The sequence below is a fragment of the Idiotropiscis lumnitzeri genome, chromosome 1 (assembly GCF_059441095.1).
Source record: "Idiotropiscis lumnitzeri isolate Australia: NSW breed Sydney's pygmy pipehorse chromosome 1, RoL_Ilum_1.0, whole genome shotgun sequence".
Classification (NCBI taxonomy): Eukaryota; Metazoa; Chordata; class Actinopteri; order Syngnathiformes; family Syngnathidae; genus Idiotropiscis; species Idiotropiscis lumnitzeri.
This window is the reverse complement of record NC_142391.1, coordinates 11,761,994-11,775,724: the sequence shown is the minus strand read 5'-3', so window position 1 is coordinate 11,775,724 and position 13,731 is coordinate 11,761,994. Positions and strand designations below refer to the sequence as shown.

The 13,731-nt window shown below is 37.6% G+C and overlaps 3 protein-coding genes across 4 annotated transcripts; all 3 read right to left on the bottom strand.

Annotated features, from left to right (window-relative positions):
- Positions 1–261: 261 nt before the first annotated feature.
- LOC148343197 (uncharacterized) lies at positions 262–4,302 on the bottom strand. Its single transcript, XM_088316837.1, has 6 exons — positions 3,360–4,302; positions 3,084–3,182; positions 1,830–2,093; positions 1,591–1,754; positions 577–713; positions 262–495 (listed from the first exon to the last, which is right to left on the bottom strand). The coding sequence occupies exons 1-6, from the start codon at positions 3,469–3,471 to the stop codon at positions 336–338; spliced, it is 936 nt and encodes a 311-aa protein (XP_088172963.1). The 5' UTR covers positions 3,472–4,302; the 3' UTR covers positions 262–335.
- A 136-nt stretch (positions 4,303–4,438) lies between these two features.
- Positions 4,439–8,305, bottom strand: LOC148343196 (macrophage mannose receptor 1-like). Of its 2 annotated transcripts, none has more exons than XM_088316865.1 (6): positions 7,800–8,305; positions 7,563–7,655; positions 5,998–6,261; positions 5,757–5,920; positions 5,533–5,660; positions 4,439–4,819 (listed from the first exon to the last, which is right to left on the bottom strand). In XM_088316865.1, the coding sequence occupies exons 1-6, from the start codon at positions 7,888–7,890 to the stop codon at positions 4,669–4,671; spliced, it is 891 nt and encodes a 296-aa protein (XP_088172991.1). In that variant the 5' UTR covers positions 7,891–8,305; the 3' UTR covers positions 4,439–4,668. The 2 variants fall into 2 exon arrangements, with proteins under 2 accessions (XP_088172991.1, XP_088172999.1); XM_088316873.1 differs by having other exon boundaries at positions 5,998–6,258.
- A 132-nt stretch (positions 8,306–8,437) lies between these two features.
- Positions 8,438–12,763, bottom strand: LOC148343195 (C-type lectin domain family 4 member K-like). The gene is made up of 6 exons (XM_088316852.1): positions 12,291–12,763; positions 11,246–11,335; positions 10,119–10,385; positions 9,883–10,049; positions 9,296–9,432; positions 8,438–9,211 (listed from the first exon to the last, which is right to left on the bottom strand). Exons 1-6 carry the CDS (start codon positions 12,403–12,405, stop codon positions 9,070–9,072), a joined length of 918 nt encoding a protein of 305 aa, XP_088172978.1. The 5' UTR covers positions 12,406–12,763; the 3' UTR covers positions 8,438–9,069.
- Between the last annotated feature and the right edge of the window lie 968 nt (positions 12,764–13,731).

Here is a 13,731-nt window from a genome sequence, read left to right as displayed (position 1 = left end):
CGTTATAGCTCCACAAGGGCATGTTTTTTTTTTTTAACCTGTATTTAAAAGCATTCACACGAGGGACTATCGTCAATTCTGTACTTTTTTCCATTTGCGTGCTGCATAACAGTCAAATGCTGATGCACCATGTTTGCTTTGAACTCTGGGCTCCACTAATTGAGGCGAGTCCGCTGACCTCAGAATCCTACATGGTTTGTATTCCATGAGCATTTCTTTAATGAAGGACCCGCTGAAGTAAATAATGCAACGATAGAAAAATTACATTTGGGCCTTTTATGCACATATGTTTATTGAACATTTTGCATGAGCGTGATTAATATGTTCAGTTCAGTCTACTCAGAGGGCTTTGCCACCATCTCGCAAATCCAGTTGAACAGGTGGTCCTGGCAGTTTCCATTGTACCATGTTTTTGTGGCATCGGAAAAATAAAAAAAAGCTGCACAGTCCCCAGACTGAATTCCAATGGTGCTGGGTTGGTGATTCCTCCAGTACCTTGAGTAAATCATCAAGTCAATTAACATGAAATTGGATTGTCGTATGAATAAATGCATTATAAGTCAGCAAGGTGCACACCCTGGTTCAATGACAGTGGTGTTGTTTATCCATCTCCACCTTCTTGTTTCAGTGAGTTGTAGACCCATCCAGAACCCGTTCTGCCACCACAAAACGGAACTGGAGCTTGTTTTTGGAATGTTATCACTTATGAGTACCTGGAAGAAAGAAACCAAGGAGAGGGTGTTCTTAAATGTAAAAGAAGATGAAATTAATTCAAGTCGATGAACCGCGTTAACCACCGTTTGAAAGAAAAAGGGTTGCATTTTCAAATATGTCATTTATTTCAAGAGGTGGCCTTTTTGCTTTTGTTTATCAGAGGACTTAAGTGGCTTGTTAGAATCCTTAAAGATCATTGAAATGACAAAAGATTGAGGTGGTGACGAAAAAAATCTGAGCATCATTATCTGTCAAGGCAGAATTGCTGTTGTTCTTGTCTTATTGGTAGCTCTTCTACAAGTAAAAGTACTGGTGGGTAAGTCAAGTGTCAATGCAGTTCAAGAAAACAGCAACTTGTTGAAGGGATCCGTTTTAGCACCCTGACTACTGCTGAGATGCCCTTGAACAAGGCACAGTAAACCAACAAACGCTTGAGCAATATGTTTTTTACCATGTTACGGTACATTTCTTCCCCTATTATTATTATTATTATTATTATTATTTAGAAAGCACATTGAAAATCGAAAAAATAATCTAGAAAAATGTACTCTAAGATTAAAATAAAATGCAAAGATTTGTTAACCAGTGTAATTGCTATGAGAAATAGATATAAAATAATAACACAAAGTAAATTGGGTTAAACAGGAGTCACCAACTTTACGTGGTGCCCACGGGCAATGACCATCATTTGAAATTTTAAACTCTGGCAAAGATGTATAAAAAAAATAAAATAAATCAAATGTTGCATTTTGTGAGAAAGTCTCAGTTTAAAAAAAGATTGGCTACTCCTGGCGCAAACTGAATAAAGTCATTGTCCTAAATGCAAACAGGCACGCAAAAACATAGATTATTAAAAATGATATATTGTCGTTTGACCTGTTCTTGCAAATTGTCGATCACTAGAAGGTCCCCGCCTCGACCAAGGCAGTCTGCTCTGCTGTCTGTCCAGTTCTTTTTGGCATCGGGCTCAGGGAGGGAAAAATAATAGCAGGTTGATTTAAGAAGGGTCCATCCTGACGGACATCTATCACAGTTTTGCTCTGTTGTAACAACAGATAAATCCCAAATTTAATAAAATGATTCTAAGATTGACTGAACCACAATCTCAGACTTACCAAAAATAGCTTTGGTTGCCTCGAGCTGAGCCTTTTCTGTTTGAAGTATTTGAATCTGGTTCTGAAGGGTGTCACCTAGTCTCGTCTGCTGTTTCAGTTGCAGCTTCAGTTCAACGTGGTTCGTTTTCTCCCTGACTAATGCTGCCTCCGCATCCTTCTGCCCTTTGAGGATGTCACTCTGGTTGCGGAGATAATTACGCTCGACGATGAGGGACGCAAGAGCCGAATCAGGAGTCAGAAGGTGATCTTCGTTGGCGTTGGCACCTGAGGTAAAAAATAAATAAATAAATAACACATACATGTAATGAAATAGTCCTCGATCTGCTTTTTGATAGGGAATTGTGGTCCTGAAAAGACAAGTACATCTGATTTGGATTTTATTTTTTATTTTTTTATTTATTTTATTTTATGACGTTAATTTAGATCAGGGGTGGGCAAACTTTTTAATTGGCGGGCCACAATGGCTTCTAAAATTTGATCGACGGGCCGGACCAGGAGCAGATGGATGGAGTGTTTTGGTAACCTCACCACATCGGTGAAAGAAAATACTTTTAATTTTAAATGAAAGTGAACAAAAGCATTACAACAATATATATGTCTTTGAAAAACCACAGTATTTAGAAAATAAAACATTAACAAGGTTTATTCATTTAACTTTTTTTCAAGTTCGGCGGGCCGGATTGAAACGTTTAATGGGCCACATGTGGCCCCTGGGCCGTAGTTTGCCCACGCCTGGTTTAGACACTTGACAGCTACCAGATTATGCAAGTGGATCATCCTTATGAGATGTAAAACAGAATAAATGATCAAAATATTTTTAAATACAGATTTTAATCTGTCCATTTGAAAAGACAGTAATGCTTGGACAATCACCAGGAAGTTATACATTTACAATTTTTTTATTGTGGTAGTTCTCATTACACTGAGATGTTTACAGTACCAAATAATTCGAAAAATCTTTCAGTATGATGCACTGCAATGGCACTGCAAACTAAAACTAAACACTTAGCTCTAGGACGGTGTCAAACAAAAAAAAACATTTTTGATATGCAGTCATCCTTACTTCATTGAGCCAAGGCACATATTTGAAAAAAATGGAGAACAGAACAAAAATTTCACAAAAAGTGAATACACAGGTAATTATTACCTCCTGTCATCCAGTGGAATAGTATAAAATTGGACACGCACTTAATTTGGCTCATCGTTGCCCGACAAACTGATTCTACCTGCTGCGTTAAGTGCCGTTTGACTCACAGTAAATGGCGAGGACAACAGCAGCTATGAGTAGAACAGCATTGAGCACGCCCAGAAGCGGAAGAGTCACCCTCTGGTGTGGAATCCAAGATCCAGCTCCTGCGATAAACACACCTTGATCATGTTGCACTGGGTTAACGATTCATTTGAAAATTTAAAAAATGTCAAGAACATCTTCAGGGTTCCTTAAACAATGATCACATACTGAGTCACCAACCAAGCACTTCAAGGTAATTCATTAAGCGCAGCATATTAAAATGTCAACAATATTTATACCTCGTTGAAATTTCTGAGGCTGTGAATGCAGATTTGTGTGAAACTCTTCTGAAATATTCCGCTCCACTGGAGTTTCCGTGCCTTGGTCCGGCTGCGACTGAATGTTCTCCATTGTACTTTTGTAGCATATTGATCTGGTCAACTGGTGATAAGGTTAGCGTGTGTGCATGTGTATTTTGTCACAAGTTGAGTTAAAGCAACAGTAGGAAACAGTTTGTGGAAAACAAAACTTGTCGATATTACATCGTCATATAAAATATAAAGTTTCTGTAACAAAGGGATGGCCAACTAATGGAGCCCATGATTATTATTATTTTTTTTAATAAAAATAATTATTACTGGAGTGGAGCAGTTTTAAATTGTAATAACAGTGTTCACCACTAGATGGCTGACATCGCTCAAGTACGCCTCCTAACTCAAAACTGTACTTTTGCATGGGAGAAGAAGAGAGGGTGGGTTCTTACCACAACCCGAGCTATGAAAGATTTCATCACGACAATGCCGAGTTCATAAGTCATAGTGTGTGGGTTTTTTTTTTGTTAGCTTGAAAGCCTTTGTAATTGAGGAGTGGATTTTTATATATATTTGTGCATTGAAATATATAAAACACTTTTGTACAATGATTCAATAAAAAATAGACATGTACATGTACATATTTGTCCTTATTTAAAGGGGGAGTCAACCCAAAAAAATCTTTTAACAAGAATTTGTTCTACGCAGGCCCACTTTACAAAACATGAATATTGCGTTTGAGGAATATGAGTTACGCAGTAAAATACACCCATGTTTACCCATCTCAGGGGCGCCCATTTTGTCGCCTGTGTTGCCTGAAAATGACATCACAGCTGCTCAGGGCCGCGGTAACCACCAATCGCTGCTCACCTGTTTTCTGACCCAGCTCAATTTCACTTGATTAAAATTAATAGAGCCAGCGCGGTGGTTTAAGTGGTTGTAATGTCCGCCGCATGGTGATAAGGTTCAGGGTTGGAATCATGACTTGTCCTCTTGTGCTCTCCCTGTGCTTATGTACATTTTCTCCAAGTAGATCCCCAAAATATGCACATTTTACTGCAAGTGTGTATCTTTACATTTTTTTTTTTTATTTCATGTCTGGCCTACAATTGACTTAATACAGGGTGCAGCCTGCCTCTCGTTCACCTGTGAAATTAATTGCAATTCAAGACATCACCTGTTAATACAGTATTAGATTATATCTTTGTACTAATATTGGTTGATTAAAAAAATACATCTAGATTTTTGGAAACATTTCACATTCACAGTAATGCGCAAGGTCAGTGGGACTGTTTGTTTACTGCGTATTACTTGGCGATTTTTCACAAATCCATTGAGCCCTGTTTCTACAGTCAATACTAATCCAAGCAGTGAAGACATTTTCGGTGCTATACACCGCTACACAGTTCTGTTGAACATCATCACTTGATTCTCCGAGGGCCCAGTACCTAAGACGAAAGACAAACATACAGCAGCCTTAGAACAGTACGTAATTCTGCCTCGTAAGCATCTGAATGAATGATGCAATGTGACATTTGGTGGTCAAGTCAATCATGGTACCAGAGGTGGGCGATAACACGCTGCATTTATTCCGCTGCAGTTACTCAAGTAACTTTTAGAATAAATTGTACTCATCTGAGTAGTTTTAATACAATCTACTTTTTTACTTTTATATGCCTGTTTATGTAGAGAGAAATATGTTACTTTTTCTCCACTACATTCAGCTACTTTCCACTCGCTAATTTTAGCAGGAGCCAGGCCAGCGTCATAATGAGTGACGTTTGACCAAACAGTCACATGACCGCAACCAAGGGACTCTATTTCTATGAATGGGCTAAAATTTAGGGTGAGGCGAGTCGCACGTGTATTTACACATTTAAAAAAGGGAGGTTTGCGCCAATGTGGGCGTGAGCGCAGTTGACTCTATTCCATGCCAATCAAAGCAGCTCATCATTCACTTTAAATGTACCGCACTGACATTGTGCATGAAAACATCTCTGTGTGGAAAAGGAAGCAGAAATCTGTGCGTGATTAATGCTGGCGTGGCATCAGATCACATTTAGCGTCATTAAATACATGATATGCTGGCGGCTAAAATACATCCATGGACCTCATGTAGCTATTTGTTAAACTAAGGTACCACTGTGGCTGTCTGCCTTACCCTTCGATCAGGTCTCTTCCATCGGTCCATCTCCAAAGTCCTTCCTTGTGAAAATACAATCCAATCCAAAAGTTGTAGAAATTCACTGATGATTCTGCATGACTTCTCAGGTGATTTATGGTTGCGGTCTGACAAAATATTAATATTTCAACTTATTATAATAACATGTGATTGTATCATTTGTTTGCATGCAGTGAATCAGAACCAAATTGTGATAATTCCACCTCTTCGTCTAAGCTGTCGATGGTTAGAAGGTCACCTCCGTGCAACTGACAGAAATCTCGAGCATTTTGCCAGGATTTTTGCCCATCAATTCGAGACAAGGCAAAGTAGTAGCACTGAGAGTTCATCATGATCCATCCTACCGGACAATGATTGCAACCATCCACTGTACCCAGAACAGATAAGTCACGTGAAAAATAACCGAAATGGTCGTTTGACAAAATATTGTGAAACTGGTCTCACCAATGATTGGTAAGTAAGATTTTAGATACGTGACATCCTTCATTATTTTATCAACTTCTACTTCGTAGTCTTTCGTCCTTCTCTGGTGGTGTTCAAACTCCCAGTTGCTTTTCGTTTGCCTTCTCATTTCTCCGTCCAGCTCCTTCTTGGCATCACTCATGTTTCCGACTGCGAACTTGTACGATTCCTGGAGTTTGATCAGCTCTCGCTCGATAAGTTGGCTGTCATCAAAAGACTGGTGGGAATCGTGGCGCATGACATCTGCTAGGACAACAGAAATTAGTTTTTTGGTTTGTTTTTTACATTTGTACTACAACAGGACATCAAACTCTGGTTTGTCGTGTAGTCCTTTATTTTTATTCATACAGCCATCTATCCATTTCCTGTACAGTTTATGCTCTTCAGCGTTCCAGTGAGCTAGCTAGAGCCTAGCGCAGCTGACTAACGAAGAAAGGCATGACTGCATTTAGGTGAAAGACAATCATTCACTCGCACATTCACTGAGAGGGAAGTGAAACCATGCCGAAAGCTGCTTATATACAATAAATATAGCCAAGGGAAAAAAAACAAAGTCAGGATTGAGCTGTCAAACAAAATCAAAGTAGGTATTTAGTTTGAAGCTAAATCTTATTCCTCTAGTTTGATAATAGTAATCAGCAAAAATAAAGAAATTATTTCACAGTATGATTTTGTTGTTGCATAAGAAAAATGCCTTTGATGATGAAAATAGTGCATAATTATTCTCATTTATTAGGCATATTGTCCAGACTATAAGGCGCACCTGTATATAGGGGGCATTTTTTTCTGGGGGGTGGGGGGGGGGGCGATTATATACAAGTCGCACTAGACTATAAGCTGCAGTTTCCATGGTGGAAAAAAATTAGTTGTTTACTGCATGTACAGAACGATTTCATCCTGTCAATGCACATAAAGGTACATAAACAGATTGTTAAATTAGTGCCTTTTAACACAGCAACAACTTTGATAATTAAAACAGAACAGACCAAAGAGAAAAAAATCTCGATTTATTTTGCATATTTTCTGAATTATAGAGCGCCCTTACCAGTGAAAGAAAAATTCACAGAAAAACCGCATGGTCGTATTAGCCGCATGGTTCAAAATCTGGGAAAAAAGAAGCGTCTTATAGTCCGGAAAAATATATATTGTATATTATATATGTTTTTACTTAGTAGATGTTATGCTGTTTGAAAATCACATTGGACAGCAAAATATGTGAGCTTGATGACAAGATTGACATTTTTTGCCCATATGAGCATTTGTGCACATGGTGAGCCTTAATTTAGCAATGTGATTCAATTAGCATGTAATTGTGTAGTTACTGATCAAAAATTTGTGAAAATTCTGTTTTTGTAGGAGAGCACAACATTTTGTACTATACTGATCTGTGTCTAAATGTTTGACCACTTATGAGATGGTGGGGTTTCATTATCCAGCTTCATTTTCACGATGACTGAGTAATTCAGACGAGGACGCAAAAGGAATTTTGTCGTGATATTGATCCAAAACATATTAAATATGATACAAAGCATGATCAAATTACTTACAGTGGCTCATCAGGAGAATGTCAACAATCAGTAAAATGGCACCAAGTATCGCCAGACTCGCTATTGCTGCTTTGTAAAGTATTACAGAAGATGCTGGAATGACAGACACTTGATTAACATTCAAACTTTTTTGTGAATTTATTCCATAATATTGTAGCAGCTTAATTTGGCAAAAAAAATAAATAAATAAATAAAAAACAAAAGTTTTCATATATCCGCTTTTAAAATGAACAATACCTTGTTGACATTTTTTTCTTGCAGGTTCCAAGTTTTCCTCATTTTTAGAAACCAGTTTGTTAAATCCACTGCTTGAATCTAAATCCGCCATTTCTCCTTTCCTTCTGTCCCATTTGCTGTGATTTTCTATGGGCTCACCTATTTACCACACGAAAAATCTCCTCCTGGTTTCCATTGCTCAACAACAAGGTTGGTAAATGAGAAACAATTGCCACTGAGGAATCAGCCAGTGGAAAAGAGAAGCGAAAGTCTCGATAACGGGAAGAACATATACTTCCCTTTGAGATGCAGTTTAAAGCAAACCTTGTGATTTAGAGTTAAGAGAAATCCATGGCTCTTTTCTCTCACAATATTCTGGGGTGAAACTCCCCTTTTCACGCTATCTATCAATTTTACCTGCGCCAAGGTAAAGGTCAGGTCTCACATGCGGCTTTCAGACTATATAAGTCACAGAAAAAAATGTGAACCGTTAACAATTGACATTGTTTACGTTCACATCTGGTATCATATGCATTGTTTAGTATTTTGCTTTGATATGATTTATTAATTTATTTCGTTTTTTTTTGTTTTTGCCTTTACTGCAACTTAAAACATCATATTTAGCGAGTCATGTCCTATCTCCATAATTATTGGAACAGTGAGGCCAATTCCTTTATTTTTGTTGTAGACTGAAAACATGACCTCATAAAACAATATGAAACAGCCTTGAGGTGTTTACATCTGATGCACAATTTAGAACACAACCCTGATTGTTTTGAACATAGAGTGTCCCTAAAATGACATGACAACAAAAACAAATGCAATAGAACAACCAGTCTAGAATTGTCCCCAAAAAGTACAGATGAGCCTTAAAAGTAGCTTGAACTCATCAGTATGGATAGTTTTTACCCCTTGTTGGATTCAAATGTTGATCCAACATGCTGGGTTAAATCCTCAACGGTGACTTTTTGGGTTAACTAATTCACTCAATTTGGCTTACTTTTGACCCAGCAGTTTAAAGAGTCTTGGTATAATCAATGGAATTCATTTTGTTCTATTTCAGATCAAGAATGTGATTGGTTTGAAATTTTATTTTGTCTCGTGTTGATATTTCATGTCAACACGCCACAATTTTCCAAATGGGACACACTTAGTCATCTGCATCTACATCATCTACGTCATTGTTGTATATTAATGTAAAAGCAGATGATAAATTCACAACAACATAAACTATACAAAGAATCACTGCTTTTTTTTTTTTTACGTTTCATACAAAGATCGCTGTGTTTTTTCACTGTGTCATTTCACATATCCAGTGCAAACTTAATTGGCAATTCGCATCGAAGCGAGACTCCCGGGATTTAGCTAATGAATAGATGGCCCCACAGTTCTGGTCATGGTGAGAGTTGTCAGGTTGTCCGGGCATCCAGTACCTTAAGAAAATACACATCAACCACGATGTCAATAAAGACAATAAAATATTCAACCAGTAAACGCTCAAAGATTGAATTGGTTACCTTTGCTCTGATTCGGTGGCATTATTAATCCAAACCCACGTGCCCGCCGTTTTCGTATCAGTGAGACCGATCCACAGACCATTTTCCCTGAATTGGTAACCGTGCTCCAAAGATGTACTGATATGACTCACATATGACTGTACAGAAGCAAACAAGAGGGAAAAATGTGGCATTTAAAGGGGAGGTCAACCGGCCAAAAATATTTGCAATGATATGATCTATGTGCCTTCACTAGTCTCAAAAATATCCTTCTGATTAATATTGTGTTTGTGGAATATGAGTGAGGCAGCAAAATCCACCTGTTTTTAGGCATCTTAGGGGGCCATTTTGTCACTTTCTATCAGCAGCAAGTGGCAAAATGGCCGCCTCGTGAGATGAACAAAAACGGGTGGATATTACTGCGTAACTCATGTTCCACAAACACAATATTAATCCCAATATCATGTTTTGACAAGTGGCATATTCTTGTTCAGAAACGTGTGGAGTTGACTATCTGACTAACGTTAAGGACAATTCACACAGTGTACGCAATTTATTTCAAGCTAGTTATTTGATGATATTTTCCCATGTATCTGTTTCTGCCCCACCTGCTCGTCTGGGTGATCTATCACAACCAAATCTGCTCCACGACGGACACAGTCGGCTCGACTGCCCAGCCAGGTCTCTCTTCGTGCGGATGAATTAATAAAGGAGAAGTAATAGCAGGATGCGTTGAAATAGGTCCAGCCCTTGTGGCACTTTCCACAGGTTCCCTCTAGAGGATACAAACACCTCTTGTTCGATAGAGTAGTTAAAAATAAAACATCAATTCATGCTGTCATACCCAAAGCTGACGTATTGAACTGCAGGATTTTCCTCTCTCTGCGCAGACTCTTGAGCTGACTCTGATAAGCATCATTAATGGTCTTCTGCTCGTTAACTTTCACCTTCAGTTTTTCATGACTTCTGGTTGCTTTCTTTAACGCATTCACAGCCTTTTGCATTGCCTCCATCGCATCGCTGTGGTTGCCAAAGAGATGGTCCAGCTCGGTAATGAGATGTGATGCAGCCGGGTGGGAATTTGCATTGGAGTGTTGTGTGACTGAGACATCTTGAAGAAAAAAAACAGGAAGCAGGATTAAGCATGGTATCATTGCTGTAAGACATTATTACTAAGTGGCACCAAACGATTGAAAAAAAAAACTGTGGATTGCAAACTCTGCATTTTTAGTTTTGCAGTTCCTTATATTGACGTTTCAACCCGGCCCGCCAAACCTTGTTAATGTTTTGTTTACAAAATACTGTGGTTTTTCAAAGACATATATATTGTTGTGATGCTTTTGTTCACTTTCATTTAAAATTAAATGTATTTTTCTTTCTCCAACGAGGTGAGGTTACCAAAACACTCCATCCATCTGCTCCTGGTCCGGCCCATCTGTCAAATTTTAGAACCCATTGTGGCCCGCCAATCAAAAGGTTTGCACACCCCTGTTCTAGAATATGCTACGGCTTGACAAAATAAAGCTCCTCTCCTCAGTTCAACGTGGTTCCGTCAACCCAATAAACCACAAGATGGCGAAAAAGCAATATTAGACTTCCTTTGTCCTGAGCACAAAACAGCAAATACAGTCAATTAGTTTTTAGTATTTATAAATAATGCCCCCTTCACAGAAAAGTGACAGGTTGCATTTGTGGTGCTGCATTACACTGCTGACACAAACGCCATAAAGATACGGTGAAACCTCAACATTTGAAGACTGCCTCTAGGTCGCACTATTAAAACAATGTCTGCACAATCAATAAAGGTTTGATTATCTCTCTTCTAATTTCATTGCACTAATGCGGGATGAGCTTCAGCTGTAGAAGATGATTAAATTTGAAGAAAGGCGTATGAGCTAACATGACTAAAAGGAATTTCTATCAAAGAAAATAAAGTCCATGTTGGTACGATCAAACAGTCGCTGGACTTACAACGGATTCCGAGAACGACAGCAACGATGAGCAGAATGGCATCCAGTAATCCGAGGCCCACTAGGACCATGCGGCGACGTCCATCTGCACCTGTGAAAGTTAGCGATAAACAAACAAAAAAAATCACAGCTCTTTCACAATGTTTTCAGTACTCGACTGCAGTGACTCTCAAACTGGATCCCAAAACCTGCTGCTGGGTAATGTGCAAAAATAATTTGTATGCCAAAGGGTGTATTGTTTAAAAATTAATAGCGGCCTTTCCAAAATAAAAGGTGTAATATTTCGAGAATAAAGTTGGATTCACCTGTTAAAATATTACTCACTTCCCTTGTTAAACTATAAATTCAATACTATCCCGGAAAAACTTTTAAAACTTTTTATCCAAACAAAACTCAACCCCCACTATGGGTGGAGGATAAAGATCAAGCCCTGCCACAAATAATGGAAATTCACAAGTACTAATTGAAGATAATTTTTTTTTTTTTCTATATTACACAATGATATATGGCCTGACTAACTGAAGCTCCTCTCGTGACTTCAACAAAGTTCACTGTCACCAAAATGCCAGAAGATGGTTCAAAAGTAATATTTTTATATTAGACGTGGCTGTGACCTGAGCACAAACCAAGCAAATATGAACATAAAAGATACAAGTGAAAAAGAAATTGCTTATTGATGCCATAAATGCAAATAATTTATCATTTAAAGCTGTTCCAATTTAAATTAGTGTTTTAGGCCCCCCCAAAACTTGTGCTTTTTAGTTAGAGTTATTTTTACTTATATCTTTCAGTTGGGGAACAAAACAAGGAACAATTACTAATCTTATTTTTTTGCTAAAAATGTCAGTTTTTTTTTTACAGAAGTAAAACTTAAAACATTTTGTCGAATTGACAACCTTCAAATGTTATTGAATATTTGTTGCTTTTAAATTTTGAGTTCACCCAACTTTATTGTAATTATTTATTTATTTTTTTTTTTTTTTTACTTCAATCTATTGTTCTACAACTTCCTAAAAGGAATAGGATGAGAAAATACTGCACTGTACCTTGCCCAAACGAGTCACAGCGAGAGCGTGAGGGTCCGCCGCGGTTGAACAAAACTTGAGATGACTTTGGCACATAAGCTACAGTGTGCACAGGAGCTCTCAGTTCTTCTTCCATTGCTGCAGGAACTGCACACAAGCTCGTTTGCGCTCGGTCTTATTTACAGACAGGCCCTCAGCCACACTGACAATGTGCATTCACATTCATCGCAGAGGAGCACGTGCATCAGAGGTGGTTTGCACGTAGATCCATAAAAAACACAAATTTTGTGAATTTGAAAAATCACTATGTTATAGTTTATACTGTATGTATCCTCCTTCTATGGTAATTTTGTCAAATTGTAGTTGAAATGGAAGTTTAAATTGCAAAACCATGAAACCCATGACAACTTTGTTTACCATTAAAAGATGATGATGCTTTTGGCTAAGAATTTTGCCTCAAGGGATAAATACCGTTTTTGTTGTTTGTTCTTATGAAGAAGTTGCCAAAAAGTGAGAACTGAGAGACAGAAATAGATGATTAGCTTAGTTTTTTTGTATTATTGTGTAATTCAAAAAAAATATTGCACATCAGCAAATTTAGTATACACAAAATTTAAAGACTTGGACGTCTTGCACAACATCTGTGCATCAAAATGCATACGTCAGGATAAATGACAAAACTGCGGAATTTATATTTTCTCACACAATTACTTTTGGAAAATGGTGCTAATCTTCTAGGCTAAATTCATAAACATCTTAAATAATGTCCATTACACTCAGAAACAAGCAAGTAAAAAGCAATATGCAATGAATATTCAAATTTCAATAAATATCCAATGAATAGTTGAGGCGTGTATACTTTGATTCCTTATTGCTGTCAAACGAAAAAATATATGTCTGAAACTTTTATTTTTTTAGAGAACATGTGAGAGATTACATTTCAATAATGGTCAAGTGATCAAGTCAATTCCAAGGTCAAATTATTGGTCAAACAGTCAAGATATGCCCCAATCGTTTAATTGTTTAAATTGAATGTTTAAGTTGAATTCCCTTTACAACAAGTCCTGTTTTCTGAAGATTGACCCTCTAGTTCCTGAGATATGTGTGTATGCGGCCACGGCCTTTTTTGTCAAACTAATTAAAATTCGGTGGGCCGTAGCTCCCAAAACACTGCTCTGAGTCACCTCAAATTTGAGATTTAGTATTGTGCTATCACTATATAAACACATACACCAATACAAGATATGAAATTCTACATGGCAAGTGATTTTTTTGCCACTAAGTAAGAGCATATGCAAGTTAAAGAAAGAAGAACTATTTTGTGCGCAGAGAACATTCTTTTTTGTGCCAAATTATCAAAACAGGCATCGTGTATGCAGTAGACAGTAAAAAGTATTTTTTATTTTATTAATTGAAGTAAATTTCATAATCTGGACTTTTTTGTACCTAAGTAAATTAGTTT

What these genes read in the sequence shown, in the direction of transcription:
- LOC148343196 (XM_088316865.1), bottom strand. Translation starts at nt 7,890, where the DNA reads ATGGCGGATTTAGATTCAAGCAGTGGATTTAACAAACTGGTTTCTAAA. An exon ending in AAGAAAAAAATGTCAACAAG is followed by an intron (nt 7,656 to 7,799) that starts GTATTGTTCATT and finishes CTGTCATTCCAG; the next exon opens with CATCTTCTGTAATACTTTAC. An exon ending in CATTCTCCTGATGAGCCACT is followed by an intron (nt 6,262 to 7,562) that starts GTAAGTAATTTG and finishes CTGTTGTCCTAG; the next exon opens with CAGATGTCATGCGCCACGAT.
- LOC148343195 (XM_088316852.1), bottom strand. Translation starts at nt 12,405, where the DNA reads ATGGAAGAAGAACTGAGAGCTCCTGTGCACACTGTAGCTTATGTGCCA. An exon ending in GTTCAATACGTCAGCTTTGG is followed by an intron (nt 10,050 to 10,118) that starts GTATGACAGCAT and finishes TGTATCCTCTAG; the next exon opens with AGGGAACCTGTGGAAAGTGC. An exon ending in TAGATCACCCAGACGAGCAG is followed by an intron (nt 9,433 to 9,882) that starts GTGGGGCAGAAA and finishes GCTTCTGTACAG; the next exon opens with TCATATGTGAGTCATATCAG.
- LOC148343197 (XM_088316837.1), bottom strand. Translation starts at nt 3,471, where the DNA reads ATGGAGAACATTCAGTCGCAGCCGGACCAAGGCACGGAAACTCCAGTG. An exon ending in TGTTGTCCTCGCCATTTACT is followed by an intron (nt 2,094 to 3,083) that starts GTGAGTCAAACG and finishes TTTTTACCTCAG; the next exon opens with GTGCCAACGCCAACGAAGAT. An exon ending in GGCAACCAAAGCTATTTTTG is followed by an intron (nt 1,755 to 1,829) that starts GTAAGTCTGAGA and finishes TTGTTACAACAG; the next exon opens with AGCAAAACTGTGATAGATGT.